Source organism: Pangasianodon hypophthalmus, chromosome 20 (genome assembly GCF_027358585.1).
Source record: "Pangasianodon hypophthalmus isolate fPanHyp1 chromosome 20, fPanHyp1.pri, whole genome shotgun sequence".
Lineage (NCBI taxonomy): Eukaryota > Metazoa > Chordata > Actinopteri > Siluriformes > Pangasiidae > Pangasianodon > Pangasianodon hypophthalmus.
This window is the reverse complement of record NC_069729.1, coordinates 11,305,751-11,327,695: the sequence shown is the minus strand read 5'-3', so window position 1 is coordinate 11,327,695 and position 21,945 is coordinate 11,305,751. Positions and strand designations below refer to the sequence as shown.

At 39.7% G+C, this 21,945-nt stretch overlaps 1 protein-coding gene across 10 annotated transcripts in view; it reads left to right on the top strand.

The window, feature by feature from the left end:
- Positions 1 to 21,945, top strand: part of iqsec1b (IQ motif and Sec7 domain ArfGEF 1b) — a 182,991-nt gene that overhangs the window by 134,636 nt on the left and 26,410 nt on the right. Inside the window, exon 1 of one of the 10 annotated variants that reach the window (XM_026932604.3) lies at positions 7,202 to 21,220. The exons of the other annotated variants lie outside the window; for them this stretch is intronic. Coding sequence (XP_026788405.3) covers positions 21,150 to 21,220 — 71 coding nt within the window. The 5' untranslated portion in view covers positions 7,202 to 21,149. Of the gene's footprint in view, positions 1 to 7,201; positions 21,221 to 21,945 lie in introns of those variants that run through there. 10 annotated transcript variants of the gene reach the window in all.

Sequence of the window (21,945 nt, the reverse complement as noted above, 5' to 3'; positions counted from 1 at the left end):
GGGAAGTTTACGCTGTGTGTAGTGCAACAGGGTGATTGGTAGCATATGGGAAAAATAGAATTTTTTTTTTTTTTTAAGGAAAACCTCTATTGTAGCGCTTCTTGTTTTAGCATGTCTTGACGTGCACTGCTTCCACATTCCATCCTTATTTCATTACTTGTTGATAGGGATTAACTGGTGTGTTTGTGTGTGTGGATGTGTGTGGATGCTCGTCTACACAGCCATCCCAGATGAGCACAGGTGAGAGATTTAAAAAAGGGCAAGGGTAGCATGGCTATCAGTAGTGTGAGGCATCCTGTGTCTGGAAGCTTCTCTCTTCTCCTCTGGCTGCATTTGACTGGTCCTCACAAAATAAATCCCATTTTTCCTTACCAATTGTTATTTGAAAGACTAGATGAGTAAAAGATTTCCAGTTAGTATGTGTAGGAGTAGCCTTCTTTATCTACAGTTACACAAAAATCAATAGAAATGCTGCACCTCATCAAGATAGTGAGACCAATGAGTGTGTGTATGCGTGCACCCCAGAGAGGACTAACATTTTTAACTTCCTTTGTGTGGTTCACTGATTATGAATCTATTTGACTAAAGAATCAGAGAACATAAACAACCACAAAATCAATAACATTCCCTTAATGGTCTGTTCTTCTATAATGAAACGTCTGTGGAACAGATGTGACTGCATTCTGCTGGCTTCTACAAACCCTGCTTCTTAGTTCAGAGGCATTTTAGATGACCTCACTTATTACAAAGAGCTCAGTTACATGTCTTATGAGTTGGGCATTTGGGAGCAGCATATTGAGGTAGCCTTGATGCATCCCTGTATTCAAAATCCAACAGAACTCATCTGTCGTGGATTCTAGTGATGTGCAGTAGGTAACCAGAAGCTCTTAGCTGTAGAACATGTGTATGAAACTTGATTGCTAAGCTCAAAGTTTGATTGCTAGTTAGCTAATGTTAGCGATGAAACAATGGTGGTTTGGCTACTTTTAAATAATTTGCTTAAAATAGGACATGTGAGAGAAAAAACATATAAATCTCACTTGTGTCCATTTCTAAAAAAAAAATGCCAGCTGCAAATACCAAGAGTGGAGCTAATGTGGGCTTTTTGCAGCAGTGCTCTGGATATCGCTGTGTCTAATTTGCATATTAATGCATATTTCTAGTTGTTACATTTTTAATGACAGTAAATACAGAGTTAGTTCTCATTTCTGCTTTATTATTCTGCTATTTATTATTCAACATAGATTATTTTTAATGGTTTAAATTGACACCTTTAGGACTGTAAGATCTTTAGTGCTTGAAAGTTCTTGGGAGTGTTCTTGCGTCACTTTCAGCAATCCTACTGAATGTTGTTTTAATGTTATACTGGCTGAGTCTCATTCAGAATCCCTTTGTTAGCCAGAGGGCAAATATTCTCAAATCCGCTGCAGCAGTTATAAACGCCTGCCATTCTGCATCAGCTACACTTTCTGCCACATGAAGTGCTCTGAAAGCCTCATTCAGCCTGTAAAGTCCTTCATTTGCGGGATGTGCTGCAGGATGCAACCTACAATCTCATTTGTGCTCAACCGTCCCTTGAATAGTAGGTTAGGATTAGCACACACATGCTGTCCTCGCACCCGTAATATGTATAGTACATCAACTATGTACTGATGATACCTCAAAGTGAGTCAGCTTGCAGAGAGCAGTGTCACTGAGCACACTAAGTGGTCGAGGCCACTTGATTATGGCTGCTGACTGTTGATGTGGTGGTAAGACAGATTCTGGCTTTAGAGACATCTGAACTAATTTTTTACATTACTGGTAAGAGGATTCACTAGAGAATTAAGTGAGTGGCAATAGATAGCAGCAGTGGAATGCTTCTTTTGCTTCCATTCATATTACTGTGACATTTGTGACATAAGCTGCATGGGTCATTATCTGATTTAATGAGGGTCGTGACGTTGCAGGCCCAGTACAAAGGTCACTAAGATGACCTCAAGCCCCCTGTGCAGGACAACCAGAAGAGGCTAAGAAAACAATTAGTTGCTTAAAATAGACACAAAACCTGCTCAATTCTGCATTAATACTTTTCATTAACACAATGCTGATTTAATTTTTAATTTGATTAGATATCACAACAAAACAGGCAGTGAACTGAGAGCTATAGAATGTGGAGACTCGATTCCGTTTTTAGGTTGCATCTACTTGCATGTGAGCTTCATTGCCAGCATGCACTATACATGCTAGCAGCATACACAGTAATTGTACAAAAAAAAAAAAAAAAAAAAGAACGTGACCATTTACAGTGGATATAAAAAGTCTGCACATCCCTGTTAAAATGGCAGGTTTTTGTGATGTAAAAATGAAACCAAGATAAATCATGTCAGAACTTTTTCCACCCTCAACATGAAATTACAACATATAAAAATTCAATAAAAAAAATCAAATTTTTTTAAAAAGTTACAATAACCTAGATGTATAAGTGTGCACACCCCTAAAGTAATACCTTGTTGAAGCACCTTTTGATTTTATTTTTTCTGAAGTTTTTGCACTAAAATCGGCTGGTGTTTGTAGCTATTCATGATTCCCTCCACCCTGATAAAAGCCCCAGTTCTGGCTGAAGAAAAGCAGCCCTAAAGCATGGTGCTACCACCACCATGCTGCACTGTGGGTATGGTGTTCTTTTGGTGATGTGCTTTTTTTTTGCACCAAACACACCTTTTGGATTTATGGAATTATTATATAAAAGAGTGTGCACACTTGTGCAACCAGGTTATTGTAACTTTTTTATTATTCCTATTTTTCTCTAAAATGTTTGTGATTGTTTTTCACGTTGTAATTTCAAATTGAGAGTGGGAAAAGTTTTGACATGATTTATCTGGGTTTCATTTTTTACATCAAAAAACCTGCCATTTTAACAGGGGTGTGTAGCCATTTTATATCCATTGTATACACACCGATCAGCCATAACATTAAAACCACAGACAGGTGAAGTGAATAGCGTTGATTATCTCATTACAATGGTACTTGTCAAGGGGTGGCATATATTAGGCAGCAAGTGAACAGTCAGTTCTTGAAGTTGATGTGTTGGAACCAGGAAAAAAATTGTCAAGTGGAAGTGTCTGAGTGACTTTGACAAGGGCCAAATTGTGAAGGCTAGATGACTGGATCAGAGCATCTCCAAAACAGCAGGTCTTGTGGGATGTTCCCAGTATGCAGTGGTTAGTACCTACCAGAAGTGGTCCAAGGAAGGACAACTGGTGAACCAGCGACAGGATCATGGGCGCACAAGGCTCACTGCGCGTGGGGAGCAAAAGCTAGCTTGTCCAATTCCACAGCAGAGCTATTGTAGCTCAAATTGCTAAAAAAAAAAAAAAAAAAAAGTTAATGCTGGCTATGATAGAAAGATAGCTATGATAGCTATGATCAGAACACCCAATGCATTGCAGCTTGATGTGTATGGGGCTGCATAGCTGCAGACTGGTCAGAGTGCCCATGCTGACCCCTGTCCACCACTGAAAGCACCTACAATGGGCATGTGAGCATCAGAACTGGACCATGGAGCAATGGAAGAAGGTGGCCTGGTCTGATGAATCACGTTTTCTTTTACATCATGTGGATGGCCGGGTGCCTGTGTGTCGCTTACCTGGGGAAGAGATGGCACCAGGATGCACTATGGAAGGAAGGCAAGCCTGCAGATGCAGTGTGATGCTCTGGGCAATGTTCTGCTGGGAAAGCTTGGGTCGTGGCATTCATGTGGATGTTACTTTGACATGTACCACCTACGTAAACATTGTTGCAGACCAAGTACACCCCATCATGGCACCGTAATGCATATATGTTTGTGTGTATGTGTGTGTGTGTGTCACATATACTTCTGGTGCAGTGAAATCTAAGTACAGTGGGTCGCCAGTTTCTGTGCAGCTACTGAATATTTCCAGTAAATTGACAGGCGCCATCACACCCACCATCACCCCTGCGATCACACTAGCCACCACCACTGTAGCATTAGCGTGACATCCTGCTCCTCAGCTCAGGCATCAGCACCACAGACTTCAGCTCTCCTGACAGGTCAGAAGAGTTCGGTTTCCTATACCTGTGCATTATAATGCGGACCTATAAAGCAGTATTTATATATTTATATATAAATACTGCTTTATAGGTCCATATTATACAGTATTTAGTTAGTTTAGGCAATCTATACAGTATTCAGTTAGTGTATTCAGTTAGTGTAGGCAATCTAAATAAAACCGGTCTTGACCAGTAAGTGCTGGTGCATTTTACAGAACATTGGCTATTTATAGTTACAGTGCTGTCCATGGGTTGCCTCATGTCTGTTATTTGTGTGATCAGTGTGTGGGGAATTTTTTTTTAAAGAATTGCGCAGCTTGACCCAGTGCTATTACTAGAATAATGTTGTTCTGTTTTCACAATTCCAATCACACCAATAATGACTAGTGACCATAATAAATGCTTCAGGGCAGCCCCCATACCCCTCAGTAATCTGTCCAACAGCATTGTTCTGGAGCTGAGGCTGTGGTGGTGGTTTGATCTAATAATTTAATCAATGGGGTATTAAAGCCAGACTGTACATTCTTAGGGGGAAAAATCATCCAGATGGTTCTTCAGGTTGTCCCACTGAGGGAACCTTCATACGTTGTGTATAGAACCTTACAACCAAGCTGTGCCAGGAGGATACCTGTTTGGGAAGCTAAAACCATTAACCCACGAGAAGAAGAACCCTTAAGAAACCCTAAAATATGAGTGTATGATTTCAGAAACTTACCCGTGTTTTTTAAATATTCCATAATTATTTATGGAATTATTTAATTATTAATTCCATAATAATTAAATTTCTGAAATCCATCCCTCACCCATGACATACTTACCACAGCTTGACCAAGCTGGCCTCCATGCATTTCTCCAAGCATCCTTCATGCCATTCTGTTGATGTTTCTATTATCGATGTGCAGAAATTTACTGTTAAATTTTCAACTTCAACTATTGTTAAAGCAGTTTAGTCTATGTGATCAGCAGTGGTTACAATAATGTGTGCTTTATATATTGCCACAGTTAGAACAAAGGTATTGAAAACGTATAGGTTTGGTATCAAATTCAAGGTTTTTGATTGGTGTCAAAATGACTCAGATACCCAGCCCTGGTCCAGATGGTCTGTAGTCAAATGGGGCAGTGATTGGAATTGTAAACCATGATTGGATTGGAAACGGGAAATCTAATCCTGCATCCCTGATTCCCAAATAACCACTTATTTTTATCTGTGATGGAACTGAAATTGATATTGTATATACTGATATTGCATAAGAACATTAATCCAATGGGGATGGACAGGATGGATCTTGTTTTAACAAGCAGAATGTTTTAATTTTTGATGAAATTGAGGCCTGACTCATGAGACTATGCAAACTGATGGACAGCCTATCAAAATTTCTGACATGCCAGAAACTCATCCAGTCATCCAACAGATCAGTCAAAAATCATTTGCTTCCCTTCACACCTGTATGACAGTCAAAGTGACTAGTCTATTGTGACTTTCCCTATTTCTGTTTTCTCACCTTTTCATTTTATTTCCCTCATTGTCTTAATTGTAACACATCATAGATCTGACCTGCCTTTCAGACAGAGTGCATTCAAACACATGAACACACTCACTGCAAGTATTTGAGAGAGAGTTAGAGGGAAGAAGTGAGGAGGGGAAGTGAGATAAGGGGAGGGGCTGAAGACAGACAGAGTAACAAGAAGAGAGGGAGGAAGGGAAGGAGGAGTGGACTTACACAGTGCCTACGTCACTCTAGGTGAAGCTTGCAGACTGCAAGATTGGAAGCTTGGTTAGACTGCAAGCAGCTACTCTGTTTTTGGTTATCGTCACAGCTGAGCCTGTCTATCCTGCCCCCCGTCCCCCCTCCCATCTCTGTCTGTCTGTCTGTCTGTCTCCTGCTGAAGAAGGATATTCTCAGTGCACAGAACTGTTTATCTCGTGGTTGTTACTGCTCACATGGTGTTTATTGCGAGCCGGTGTGAGCATGGAATAAGAGGTATGTATCTGATGTGTGTATTTGTTTGTGTGTGTGTTGAGACTCTGCAGCGAGCAGGCAAGTAGCTGACAGAGAGTACTGCAGCAAGCATCCAGCTCTTTCTGTCTCTCTCTCTTCCTTTCTGTTATAGTCTGATGTCATCCTGATGCAGACCAGGTAGACAGCAGTTTGCTTACTAAGCTAAAGAAAAGCTGCATGGAACTTTCTGAGCATATGCAGCTGATCCAGCCTGTGTATTTATATCGTTTCTCCTCTCTTAAGAGTAATGACTTGTGGCTGAATTACCATGCAGTCTGAATGCAGTTTAAAGCAATGGATTATTTTTAAACGGGTTTTTTCTGTCCATTAAGATCTCTGCACTGCTGTCTTAAATCTGTACCAACTTCTCTTTCGGTTCAGTTTTCAGAGTGTCCTTGTGTCCTTGTATGCTGTTTTTTCCATAACGGCAGATTAGAAGGGCTCCTCTGGCGAGTCCCTGCCACTGATTTGGCTTCCATGGTGTCCTTGTGGGGAGGGATTTTCAGTTAGCGGACGATTATACAGCATTAAGCTGCTTGCTATCAGTTAATGCAGCAGTAATCAAATCCTCTGTGTTTATTAATCTCGAGAGCCACTCGTGTTCCTGTTTTCAGCAGCATCACTGCTGCTGGGGATGGCTCAACATTACTGCTGCTGCTGTCAAAGTTTAATTATGTGCCGTCTTCTTGGTGTTCTACTATTATACGAGAATTATTAAAGTTTGTATTGTAGCCTGTACTTCCTCTGTATGCTAATCTTCTCAGTAGCTGGTTTTGGGTGACCATTATTTAATATGATCTGATCCAGTCTGCATATTATACATTTTTTTATTGGATGAAGAGGGAAGTCTGAAACCTCCCATCACATACTTTTGAGTCATTTCTCTTTTATTCCACAGACTCAATGTGAGTGCTGGAGGGACAGTCACAGGCACGCATTCCCCAAGTCATCTGACCTGGCATGACTCATCACAGATATTTTAGGGCAGTCTTAGTTTACGCACTCAGAGGACCACATTAACCAGCCTTACCAGCCTCCCACGTGTTTATTTTTACCATGTTAAAGATGAAATAGTGTGACTACATCAAAGCAGATTATATTACACTGGGGGGTTGGGGGTCGTGGGTGGGGGGAGGTGCGGCGGTTGGGCTTTGGTGGGTCTGGGTATTCCCTTATCAAAATCAAACATTGACCAATTTGTCTCCTGGTAACCACGTCAGGATCAGTCTCTCACGTCATTTTGCAGTTATGGTACTTGTTGCTGTCCTCTGACATCTTTGGATAGATCACTGGAATCTGTACTATGAGGGAACATTGGTGTGAAACTTGTGATGCAGCTCACAGTGTTTATTTGGCAGTGTAGGAAGCTGTGTGTCTGCAACATGCCACAGTGCTGCCATAATGCTCAGGATTATCAGAAGTTATCCTTAGAGGTGAGGAACATGAAGAATGTGATACCAGCCATTATACATGTAGATCTGAAGGTCTATATCTCTTGTCAACTATAGGATCCTCTGTGGAATTGAATACTAAAGAGACATTGAAGTTAGGATAGCACATCTGTGTATTCATCATGTAATCATAATGTACAGTGTTCTTTATTAAAGACTTTACTAAAGGTCTTATAATATTAAATTGTTTAAGGCAGAGATCATTGCAAGCAAACACACTATGTAGCTGTATAGTAAATAGCAGTTCAGCTCAGTAGTATTTAATGTTAGTTCTGCATTCACCACGAGATGCATTACATTGATAAACACTGCAAATAGAATTTCATTTAGCAGTTTTTTAAATACTTGATTAAAGATGTTCTCGGTGGAGCATGTGCGGAAAAATCCAGCCTGTTTTTAGACAGAGCTGATTCTCCAGTCACACATGTGAACCAGAAATCCAATGAGCCAATAAGCAGCAGATATTCATGTGTATCATTATCATGGATAAGGCAGTCTGCTTGTGTTTTCACAATATATAGTGTTGAAAATGTGGCTGCAAAAAAGTGTAGGACAATTATTTTTTTTGTAGTGTCTAAGACCTGTGTATATTTTGTGATTTGCTTTGCCCTTTGAGGGCCGCAGATGGCCTGTGGGCCATACAATTAAGAAGTGATATAGTGTTATAATATACAGCATCGAAAACCTACTGTACATGTGACAAGCTGCTGTTGTGTGTGTGTAATTGGTTAATAGGTGAGTAATGTTATAAAGTGAAACTGTTCATTACTTGCTGTAATGAAGTGATCCTTACAAAGGCCAGTATTCCATAAGTAGGTAGTATCTTTTGCCAATTCATTTGGCTTCTTAAGGCAGAAAACAAATACTGAGTGTTTTTACTTGTACAGATGACTTCAGGAGACTCCTGGAGAATTTGAATGAGCTTACGCTTGCTTCTCCTGAGATAAGGAGACACTGCAGCACTGTCCTGTAGTTAGTATTCTGGTTTGTGGTCTGAGTCAGTGGTTTGGAAATGTAGCATCAGGACTAAGAAAGACAGGGTTGTCTTCTTAAATCTGCTGAGTCATTCAGACAAGGAAATATTCAGAAAAGGACAGAACACGGCCTGACTCTCATTTCAAGCTCTGATTTAGGGACAGAAAAAATAAAAGACTTAGGAAATGTTTGATTTTGTAATATATGAGTAACTTACTGTGTATCAAGTGCTGTTTTTTTTGTAATATTGTCATTCTGTAACTATTCTGTCTTCAATGAAGGCTCCTCTTTTATGCCATAAATTAGTTTGTACTCCCTCATTTTAAATAAACTCAGTTGTTCTGTAGAAGTCCTGTCCATATTTTTAAGGGTTTTCTTGAAACCTGTGAGTACTTTGGAATCGCACTCCATCCTTGCCAAAATGGCTAACTGAGCACTCTTTCTGGCCTCTGTAAGCCTGAGACGAATACACTTTGTATTTTCGAGGCATCATTCCTAGAACTTGCCACCCAGACTGATTCACGAACCAGCTGGCTGTGAATGCTTATTCCAACAAAGGTAGCTTGCTAAGGCTGATCACTGCATCGCATCTCTTGAAACTCTATCATCCCCCCTTTTTCAACAATGAAGGTTTGTCAGAATGTAACTGACAACAGCAAACAGCCCAAATATAGTTAATTTCATGAGTATTCTGTTCTAAGATCCAAATGCTAGTATAACAAGTGCTAATTTGTGTGTGTGATAAAAGCAATTGAATGTGCAAATAGCGGTCATGTTGTGGATGATTTACAAAAAATAATTGTGTGAATTTATATCATGTATAAATTTGGGGGCAGAAACAACATGTTTTTTCGCGTGTGCTACTTGTTCTCAGTTCTAATTGGGTTTCAGAGAGACTTCCAGAAGAGTAAAGTGAACTTGACAATGTAACGCAGATTTAAAGTAGTGAGACAGGTCAAAACACTATTTCTATACATAGAACTTTACAATGAGGTATGTTTGTAGTACAGCATACGAATACACAGATACCAGCAAGACTAGACCATATGAACACTTAAATATAACTGAACTGAACTAATGAATTAATGTGTTGTAAAATGGATGCCACAGAAGATAGAAAGCTTGCCAGTAAGTTGGCATTGCATTACACCCCTACATTGTACTACATTATAAGAAAGCTAACTATACATGAATTCTAGCATTTAGGACAGAGTAATGATTGCAGAATGGGTAGGCGGAAATGCGAAGGATACCAGCATTCTTCATGCAGTTGTTGCTGTGGAATTCTGAAGGGAGAAATTCCACTCATATGTTTGTGCTGAAAACAAGGACGATTAGTACTTGTTTGGGTTTGATCAGCAGAGCACTAGTCACCACCCTGTCGTGATGTCGTGTGTGTGTGTGTGTGTGTGTGTGTGTGTGTGTGTGTGCGTGCATGCATGTGTGTCCTTGGCTGCTGTTGCACATCTTTCTCACTCAGAAGTGACACTTCCAGGAACTGCACTGCTGTATTGACATAAATGCGGACTGAAGTTTAATGAGGAGGCCGGTGCCTCTTTTAAATTCTTATACAGCCCCGCTTATGAAAAAGATGACTCCTTCATCATGAAATCAGCTCTCAGATTTACTCTCATTGTATTTTTTGTACTTTTGGCCTCTTTTGCTTTTTTTGCAGCAGATTCTTTCCCCCACAACAATATCTGTATCTGGTCATTAATGTTGTTCACTAAATATATCCACATTATTTATTATAGTAGAAATGACTAGTGGACCTTTAACTAATTTAAGTCAAATTTTTATTTTTGTGTATTTAAAACTGTTGATGCTACATGCACATAGGCCAATACGTTTTTGTATTTTGGGTGTGATTTTATTTATTTTTGGCCAAAGTGTTTACACTTGGTATCAGTATTAAAGTCAAAATTCTAGTGTCTGGTAACATAATCCTACTTGAAACCAAGGGATCACTGTGGCTTGCCAGCACTTTGTTACCAAAGTTTAATATCTCTATATTTATTGCGTATTGTTTGCAATTCTTAGTATTGAAATCTGATATTCGTCACATTGCCCACCCCTAACTGAAACATATTTGACTGATGTCTTTTATTTAAAAAGACAATATTCATCATCAGAGACATTTAATTAGTCTCTGATGTAGACAACGTTTGATTACTTCTGAAGGTTTCTGACTGAAAGCAATTTATCAGTTTGAGAGTCATCATGTGCAGTCATGAATTAAAATCATAGACAGCTATTATATCAGCACCTCAACATCTTCACATGATCTCAGGTGTGAAGAGAAAAGGAAGAAGAACAGAAGAAAGTGCTGGAGGGATGGAAAGAACAGTGAAAAGTGCAGCCATTCTGTTACGTCAGCACTGACAGGCCCAATCAGGCCTCCTGTGTTCCTCTGTGTGTATTCAGCGTGATAGAAACACACTGGAAGTCATTACCAGCTTGTAGAAATTACTAATCACAAAAAAAAAAAACTGACAGCCTGTATTTTCCAAACACTCCCAAAAACACTCCCAAATCATGTTCATCTAATCTACACTGACAAGCTGACAGTACTCCAGTTCACGGAATGGCAAAGAGCATTACAGGATGAGATGGATGACCTTCAGCGCGTCACACTTTAAATGTCACAGTCTTCAAACAGGGCTGATTTTTCCTCCTAATCTCCTGTGCCTGTTGAAATTGCAAGCACGTTTCAACCAGTATTACAGTACATTTCCTGTCTTTTCTTCCATAGTCCTGTAGAAAACAAATACATTTGTTTGAAACTACAGAAATGACCATGTAGAGATTTTTTTCAGGCTCCAGTACTGCTAAGCCAGCAATGTGACTAATCAAAATAAAATTGCTAATCTTATCCTACAGTCTGTAATTAACTTGTTCTTTTAGCTTGACTTGTTGCTAAATTGTACCAAAGGGTGTTCTTGGTGTTCACTTTTTTTTTTTTTTTGAGAAATTTTGTTCTCGGAACTGTGCTTTATCAGCAATGTGTCACACCCAGTTGGTCAGGAAATGAACTTCCTTGGTTACCCTTTCTTCATGGCATGTGCTCCTCTGTCTCTGTTTCTATTAGGATGTAGGAAAACAGATGAGAATTTTTCAAATGTGTGATTGGCTGGGTATCCTCAAGCGAATTGATATTTTAATCAGGGACCAGAACACCACAGTGTAATCCCCAACCACCCCTGTGGAGAGAAGCAAAGGATTCAGCCTAAGCTTGCTTACATGTAGGAGTAGAAGAGGAAAGGAGTAGCTGTTTTATTCTCAGTGGCCTAGATTACACCAGTACTCCCACAAAAAGCCTCCACTGATCTCTAAACATGAGGAAATGAGGGGAGGTGTTTTGTTCAATTGATGTGTGTCTATATTTTTAGCTTTGTTCAGTTTTTGAACAAATTACTGTCAAGTTTAAACGTACAACTGCCAGATTTATTCATTCTTTTCTACCTAGAATGCTTGTCTAAATTCCTGGAATTCATTTCTAGAGGGGATAGAAGTCTGCAAGTGACATTATATATTTATTTATTATTATTTTTTATTTTTATTATAAAAACTCACTACTGCCAGCTCTCCCAAACACTCCTGAGCAATCTTACCTGCTCTCACAGTTAATTTTGCTTGTATTAGTCCCTAAAATATTTTCTAATGAACATTGGTTGGTTCGGATTTCCCAAAGTATTAAGAAATGCATCATTTCATGTACAGGGACACTGACCAGGTGAAAGCAGATGAATGAATAAATGATTGAATAAAGCCCAGTTTATGCCAGAAACAGTTGTGCCTTGTCTGATACTCGCATATGTTAATCAGTGTTAACTTTCTTTGTCCCTGCGTGAGAGTAAAAAACACCCATTATCTGCACCTCTTTTTGAGTCTCAGTGCATCCCTCTAGTGGGGAGTGAATAAACTGGTGTCTTCATGTTGTCATTACAGTTTGCTGAAGGTCAGTGCTGTTGCTGAAAATTGGGTTATGTTGGAATCATAAGTGTTGCTGATATTTCTAATACGTTTCTGACTTCACTCTCTGCAAACCCTTCCACTGAGCCAAGTCTGTTTAGTTTATTATGCAGTCTCCTGTAGTTTTAAACCACACACCCCCAAACAGATCCTGTAAACAGCCACTTTGCAGTGTATCCAGTCCTTTAAAATATTTACTCCCTAAATAATGATGCTGTGATGATGCAGTCAGCTAAGAAATGTCAGGTTGTGTACCTTTGTGGTCTTTATAGGATTTTTGTGGAGAGTTTATGACATAAAAACACATTAATACTCTGCTTCAACTAAACTGTAATGTGGTACATGTGTGTGTTGGAATGCTCGGAATACACATCGACTCCACTCACCGCCTCTCGTAAATGTTAAAGCTGACGACTCCCTTATGTGCCACTCGATTAATGTTTCCAAATACCATTATAGCAGGTTCTCATGAGCAAATTGCTTTAACATTTGTGGCAAAAACATTATTGGTGCCTGTTAGACGTTTTCATTGCATGTTGCTAAGCGTGACTTTAAGAGCATTTTGTTTATATTAATTCATTATGTTTAATGAGGATGCAGTCAGACGTGTTGGATAAGTCAGGTAACCAGTACCAGGCTTTAGAATACTGATTTTCTCAACAGAAAAGCATTTGTTGATGCGAATTCCTGTAAGCAGGTTCGGATGTTTTTCATTGTTTTTCATTAAGAAATAGATTGAAACCTCTTGACTTTATAGAACCCCCATTTAATATTTTGTTCTTTATTTCCAAACAATTATTTCCATCTGGAACACAATCTTACATAACAATGATGTATTTGACATTGGATTTCCATAATGCTTTATTTTTGTATGTGCAGCAGCAGTGAAACAACAATGTGATGATACCAATTGAAATTCATGAGCTGAACCTCAGATACAAATAGTCATTACTCTCCATTGCACTGACCTTGGATTTCCAATTCCTCCTGTCAGTCAAACTCTGTGAATGAGGCTTAATGTTCTGCATTTGTCTCTAGGCAGCTTGTGCTTGGCATTGTTGTGTCTCTATCTGCTCTATTATAATCTACTGTCAACTGCAAATTTATTGGCAGGCTTCAAGAGAATGGGCAAAAAATATAAAACCTTTTGTTGTTGTTGTTGTTTTTTGTTCTGAAAAAAATTGTATTAAAATAAGCCCATGCAATCTATATATTTAAACTCAAAATGTCACAGACTGCATGTTATTCATTATGTACTCTTATTTCCATGAAGGGTGCCAATAATTTTGCAGCAGACACACTTTTACAGTCTATGTGATGGTGTGCATGGTTTACTGGAAGGCTTGCATACAGTTAGGGATTTCCAGTGTAAGTTCTTTTTATTCTGTTTTTTTTTTTTCTAAAACAGTTATCTGAATGAGTTTGAATTCTGTTCATGGGATGGAACACTGGAGCCCAATCTCATGCTGAAAACCGCACGTGCATGTAAACTGTAGCAACTGATCTTAGGTCTGGAATTGTTCCAGAATGGATGGCCTTATAACTCACACTCTCATGTAGACCTAAGACATGATTATGAAAAACTGTTGTCTTGTCTCTAAGCCAGTAGACTAATGAAAATGATTTCTTATCTGCAGTGAACAGAGTATCATTTATCAGTAAGGAGGAAGTTCAGATTAACGTCCTTGCCTATGAAAAGAAAAACTGATGTCTCATCAGTTGTCAAGGACTTGTGTGTTATCTTCACGGTGTGAGATGAATCGTGTCTTGTCAAAAGAGCAATGTAATTTATTTGGCTAATAAAAATGTTGCACTACAGTATGTATGGAAACTGCATTGCCTGGGTTTTATGTAGGTTTAAATATGACTGAGCTTGCAAATGGACAGTCATTGCAGTAGTGTTTTGCAGATCATAGGTCATAATGAAGCATAGTCAGTCAATTCCATGCGTCATTATGAAACCACAACTGATTTTAAGATGCTATCTGTCTTCTACAATTAGCCCAAAATCACCAAAGGGAGTCAGCTGTGGTACAGTCACCACTCCCTTCCTGTAATGTAGCCACACACACACTCATACAGTGCACTCTCTCTGTCTTTAGCATTGCTAAAAAAAAAAAAAAAAAAAAAAGAGCAGTCTAGGCAGCAGAAAGGTTGCTGCTGTACAGGGTGCCAAGACAAACCGTGCCCTCAGCTGGCAAGGTGTACATGGACTTGGCTTCACACAACAGCTGTATTATGTGTGCTCAGTGTGAGCCCGTGCCATAGGGCAAGAGGCTGAGGAGAGGAGGGGCAGGGGCAGGGGCATGGGCATGACGGTGTCCATGGAGAGACATAAACATCATGCAGGCTCGGATCTAATATTAGGTACCAGAATATCTTGTTGTACACACACTGCTTTTGGACATCGTTTGGGTTTTATCAGCTTGAGAGTGGTATGTGTGGCTCAGTTTATACCCGGATTTTCTTGTCACTCATTCATTCTGCAATTTATTGCTCATTGAAATAATTGTTCTACTTATTCAATTTGTGATTAATTTACTTATGTTTTTTTCAGCTAAAAGAGTACTAAATTTCTGTTTTCTGCCTTTTTCTGTGTGTTGGTCTGATTTGGGTTATGTCAGGTAATCCATTTATGAATCAGAATTAGCAATATAATATCAGTGACCAACTTTAGCTCAGCTACATAAACTAAAGTGACATTTTTCCCTGTTCACTCCACCTCTCTTCCCCATGATTGAACGTGAATGGAACTACACAGAGGTAGCATTTTAAGCATATTGTATACATAATTTTTAGCGCCGTACTTCACACCATGGCTAGTAATTCTACCTTGCCTTTTATTAAAGGAACTTGAATTGAAGTTCATTGAAAGGAACCCGAATGCAATGTGGTTGGTCTAAAAGGATATAATCACAATTTGTCACCCTGGATGTCTACAGCTAGTGCTGTAAAAGAGAAGCCTGTGGTTAATTAGTCTGTATTTCACCTGGGTGCTCACCATTTCTGCACCATTGTGGCGCTATGGATGCTGTCAGCACTGTGTGTGCAAAATTTGACTCATGGCTTGGATTAAAAAAAAAATTGTTGGAGAAAGGTTTTGGTTTGTCATTCCTACTAGTTTTTCCATATCTGAACAGTTTTAAGCAGGTGGAAATATATATATGCATTTGTAGTGTTTAACTAAAATTATATTGGAGACAGATGTTTAGCGTCATTAATTTTTCTCAAAATTAAATATGGATGCTTTAGGTGTCTTAAACAGTAATACCTGAGCTCCAAACAAGCACTGTAAACTGAATATATTTATTCATATCTTTAGAACTACTCATCTGTTTTAATTAGTTTCTTGATCTGCATGTGCACAACATTTTTATTTACATTTTATTTACATTTTATCCTTTATATCTTTTTTATTGTTAATAAAAAAAAATACCCTATAGCTCTTAAGTGGCAGATCTACATCACCTCTGAGTTCCTTCTCTAGCTGTTTCATACCACATGGTTTGAGATTCATGTTTCTCACCAAGACTCTGCACATCTTTATGCAAGCCCTTCTCTCTTTTCTCTCATTTTTCTCCATCTGTCTGTCTGAAATGATTGCTGACTGTGGCTTATGTCTGGAACATGTGTCACCCACTTGCCTCTTCCGGTCTGCAGAACTCCATCTAGACGTCTGAACGGCGAAACACTGCAGTGTACACAGCACATTTCCAACCCCAGAGGCACTCTTCTGTCCCTGCTGGGTGAGAAGAAGCAGGAAGAGAACTTAGGCATGTCCACATCTTTCTGTTTAGACTGAATCTCTGAGGTCACTTTGCGCAGGAGGGACCATGTGGAGTCTATAAATGACTGAGTGTGTTCACTAGCACTAACTCATCCATGCTGGAGCTGTCATATTGCTGCAGTGCTCCTCTCAAGTGGAGCTTTTGAGGCTGAACCTGTTGAGGCTGAACCTGTAGCATAAATATGAAGGAGGTATAGATATAAAAGCCGCATTTCCGCTCATGTTCATAACAAATTACAGAATTCATCAGAGAAGTTGTAGACCAGAAATGTCTCCACACTTCTAAAGCCTAACTTAGTTATTGTCCAGCATATGTTTCTTTCAGTAGGAAAAGTTCTTCTACTTTGTGGTTTCTTAAATTTTCCCTGAAGACCCAACAAGGCCAAGGCTTCTGCAGTAGCTCTTGAAATGTTCATGGAAAGTTAACATGTCATGTTTCCTCACTGAGTAGCATTCAGCAAGAGCTTTGACGTCTCACAGGGGCTCAGAAGATAGGTTTCCAGACTTCCTGTCTTTTCAGTAATGAGGTACAGCAGATGCAGTTCCAGACTCCTGCTGTGAGATGATGGAAGCAAACTGAAACGAGACACTAGAATATCTCACATCTGAATGCAGATCAGTACCGATATGGTTGTTGGTTTGGATTGACATAAATCTTGTTCATCTTCAGTGAGGACTGGAGTAATTGCCCACCAGCTTTGCTCTCCAGCTTTGAGCAAATCCAGTATGTGCGTTTGCCTCTCAGTATCTGATGAGCCCCTGAGGTGTGTTTATGCTCTTGGTCAATGCCCAGCTTCAGACACAGCCACTGTCGGTACTTAAATCTGAGCTGCTAAACAGGAGCTTTGGAGATTTACAGCCTGAGCTGAGCAAGAATGAGCAGCAATCTCTGGACTCTTATCTGAAATGTTTAGAGTACTGCTTCATCTGCTTTCTATAAATTATTCTACAAACCTGTTGACTGAAGAGGAAGGGTACTAACTGACTAATTTTTAATTGTCTGATGGTTGGTATATAGTTTATAGACCCTATGTATTGGTTTTCTAAACAGAGCATGACAAAGGTTTTTAAAACCATTTCAGCTGATCATTATCTGCACTCTTGCTAAGCGATGCAAAAGCCAGACAGTTGTTTGATCTGTGTGCTATGGTATGTATTGGGGAGCAAAGCTAAATCCCAACTCTGCTTGGTATACAGTATGCAAAGGTTCTCAAGCATCCATGTCACATTCAGACATTTTGGCACTCATTTGAGATCCTTCATCAGGTGATCAGACTCTCAGATGAGTGGCAAAATATCTTAACAATAAAGACCTGTTGGTTCAGGTCCAAAACACAAGCCTGGCCACTTCACTAATTCAAAGCATAAAGTCACTGAGGAAGCAGGAACCAGGGGACACTGATGCAAGTCAAGATACCAGGAATTAATTACATTTCTCTACAAACAGGGAATCACTCAGAATTAGCTTTATTGTGCTGTAGTAACTACAGCAGAGCTTGTATTTCAGCTGCTTAACATTAGTTCTGCACATAATTGAGAGCCTTTGGGGCAAGATCTTGGATATTAAGAAACACCATTTATGATTTCATTAAACTGGCAGTGTGCTTTTTTATGCGCTGTTTATGAACATTTTGGTGTTAGAGAATAACACGTATTTGCTGAGGGTAGTGCTACAGTTAACTAGACCTTTTATTGTTCCAGCACTGACGGTTAAATACACGAAACTAGGAAGAGCAGGGTGCACTTAGCTAAATGGTAGTGTTAAACTGAGAGACCCTTGATTATGTAGAATGCATGCAACAGGCCCTTTAGATAAATATGCTAACTTGTGTGTGTGTGTGTGTGTGTGTGTGTGTGTAGCATAGCAATAGAGGCTAGCGGGTGAGGTGGAAACCTGTGTAATCACATGAGAGATTCAGGTTTACTGTAAACCTGAGGATGGCAGTTACAATCATTTTGTGCTATTTGTGATTGTAATCATTCTGTAGTCCTTTAGATTACACATTAGCTGCTAGGTGTATTATTGGCATTAAAAATTGGCAAAAAAAATTGAAGCAAATGGAGTTATTTTTTCAATCTGAGTTCATCATCATATGATTTATTCAGTTCCTGTAGCTCAGTGGTTATTTCTTCAGCTTTAGAGCAGAAGCAGTAGCAGACGCAACTAAAATTAGTGATTAGGACGTCCCATGATCTCACAACATTTCAGGTTTTTTCCTGCTTACTGGAGACCTTACAGGAAAAAGTGAGTTGAGCTCTGTGTAAGGGACTCTTCCTAGCCAATCCAAACTATCTAACACAAGCTAAAAGATTGTGCTGAACTTGCTCTTACTCTTTAGAGCTCTAGTCAAGTTTAGACAGCAAAATGAGGTAAGATTGGTACTAAAATGACAGCAGACACATTGGCACCAACATCTCCCCTGGGCTCATAGCAGGCTTCATGCCGTCTCTCTGTCCAGGCAGCACTGTCAGAATGACATTGAGACATGTAGTAAGTGACAGCTGCTGGGATTGCAAGGTTGAAAGTAAGAGGCGGTTTTCAGAGTGCCCCCTCCCCAAAACAGGTGTCTGGAAGATATCGGTAGAATGAGAGGAATAGGAACTCTGTCCTACTTTGTCCTTCACGGGGAACAGATGAGAGTCTGACAGACAGAGAGCCCAGAAACCTTGAAGAGACAGATTTTAATCGCATTTCTCCATATTAATGTAAAATTAATACCTTTGCTAAAGGTAGCAACAAAGAGCAAGCTGAATTTTTCTGTAAAAATGTAGTGAGTAACTTACCCCAGAACTATGGAGATAAAATTGTTTGGGCCTCTCTGTCAGCTGATTATGATGTTCGCAGCTTTGAACAGACCATCTCCTATAAATTCTTCATGCTAGTCCATGAGAAGCCTTTGACATGTAATGGAGCCCTTATTGAACTGCAAACCCTTCAGCATTAAAGATTTGATGTCGTCAGTAGTAAACTCTGCCACTCAGGTGGCTCTCAGAAGCATGAAGTCACAGTGTCCTGCTTAAAAAAATTGTATGAATACATTGTGTATTTTCATTTCTTTATAATGATCAGCTGGCATTGGGGGAAAAATACACACAGAGCAATCTTCACACCACCCACACATTCAGGCTTGGTGTGGCAAAACATATAAATGTGTTCAACACACCCTTGCTATTAACCCACGCACCGTGTTATGTTTAGTCTGAATGAAGCTGTTTGGAATAGCGTGGGTTTTATTGATTCTGTAAATGAATCACAGCAATTAATTTGATTTCTTTTACTGCTCAGGGTGATTTCATTTATTCTGTGTTTGCCCTAAGGCTAAAACTGACTTAATGCTTTTTTGAGATAATAAATAGGAAAGATGAGAGGAAGATCCCTTCAGCTCCCACAGCTGAAGTTTTCTTCATGTCTAGAATGAATAGATGTCTACACGATATAGAGTCCACAAATGTTCAGTCTGTCCCTTCCGTGAGATTGGGTGTATTTTCATCTTAGACTTCAGGGAGTATAAGCTCTGGACAAAAGCGAGAAATGAAAGGCTCCACTCTTGGGAGCGACTGAAAAATTCTAGTAATTACAGCCACACTGTCACCTCTCAGTGACTGCTTGCACATAAAGCTGGATGGTGCTGGAGACTCAGCTACCATTATGAGCTTTTTCCAACTTTGATCACAGTCAAAGTCTCAGCAGACCTCCTGAGGGCTACATTGCTCTAATTTTCCGTTAAAGATTGATGCTTCGTTTCATCCCAGAACTATACATTTCTCACTGCGCAATGGGTGATGGCATCTGGACTCTACTCCTGCAACACCCATTGTTTAGGTAATGATGTCAGCAACAGGAAATATGTAAACCCGCCTTATGTAAGGAAATGGGAGGAGGGAAAAATGGGGGACAGATTATAGAGATGTTATTCAAGGCCTTGGTTATAAATATGGTGGGGTGTTTTTAGTCTTCTGTTTTACAAGCCAACTCAGCCCTGCCTCTAAAACCTTGCAATCCTGGAGCTTCTCAGAGTCACAGTGGGCATTTAAATGATGTTTTTTAATGTGTACACTATTTTTAGAAAGTTGTGTTTGACCATTTAATGCATTTGGGTGAAGGTCCAAATGTAAGATACCAGAAGTTAAAGGTATACCAAGGTGTTCTATAGTGAAATGGCTACTCTTGAGCGGGGCATATGGTCCTTTAAGAGGACTCATTCATGTAAACTGTGGTGTGAGGAGAGAATAGTGACAGCCATGTTTGTCTGCACCTCTCCAGCAGGCTCTGCCGTCTGGAGCACGTCTGTCACACATGTAGGGCTCAAGTTACTGCCAAGACTCAGTCTGGCCCCTAGGAACAGCAGCTGAAGCCTTCGAGAGAGATAGAGAGAGATGGAAAGATAGTGAGGGAGGGATAAAGGCTTCCTCCACTTCTTAACTTCTCTAACAGCCTGAATCCATCCTGCAATCTGGCTATTATTAGACCCACTTCCTCTCCTGGTCCAAAGGGGCTTCCCACTTTTAGCCATCATCTCTTTCAGCTCTTTGTACTCTGCCTTTACTAGTCTCCTGATGATAAACTACCATGTATATTCTTCACTCTTTCATATAGTCTAGGCTGTACAGGACCAGGTTAAACACTCCTCTTTTGGCCAGACTCGTTTATATTCCTGCCATCTAATTAGATTGCTGGACGAAGGAATTCCCTCCCCTTTTAGCCACAGTCACTGGCACGCACTCTGTTCTACCCCCTCTTCACTATCCACAGAGCAAGAGAAGGAAAACAGGGATCTAATGACCGCGGAGTCCACAGTAGCTGGACGAAGACTGTAACACTTTGCTTATGACAAAGAGGCTTTGCTTGCCAAGGAGATGGGCAGCCATGGGTCAAAGCAATGCTGCTATTTGTAGGGATCAGAAAGCAACATGTGGTGTTTGCAGTGTACGTCTGACAGAAGCCAGTCTCTGCTGGAGCTGGAGCTGGAGCCGAACAGCTGGTAAGCTTTTAGCATGTGTGTATGAGGGGGTGTACATTACTCTGCGTAAAAGGACTCACCTAATGTGTATGTATTAAAAACAGAGAGAAAATACAGTAGGAAAGTTGTTCTGTTTGAAAGTCTGGATGAATAAGCTTGACCATCCTCTTTTCTTTTGTACTGATTTTATATATTATATTATAAGGATCTCTTTAACTCTGTTCCCTCTAAACGTTTGTTTTACTGCCATACTAAATATGTTTTGGTGGAGTACCTCAGTATTTTATAAATCAAAACTCTAATGAATATGGAGATAAATAAGAAATGCAACAAGTGATTGCGTTTCATTTGGTGTCCTATGGATGAAGTCACGTAAATATGTTGTAACACAGATATGTTGTAATTTTTCATCAGAATTTTTCTTCTGTGAATTCTCAAATTTGCGTAAGACCATGTTGGTGTTTATATAGCACTACATAAACACAATGTCCATTTCATCTTTCCTGGAGTGGCTTACTCTTTAATCATATTCAAACTGCTTCTCTGTAATTACTGCAAATTACAGGAAAATCCCACAGATTCAGAGGTTATCACATTGGACCTGTCGTGTGTAACATTTATTTTGGAGGGTGGGATAACAGTGTATGTCTTAGTTGAAGAATGCAGCTTCCATACAAATACAGTTAGTAATTATTATGAGACACACTCAGTGTTATCTGTTTGTGGTTCATAGTCATGACTGTTGC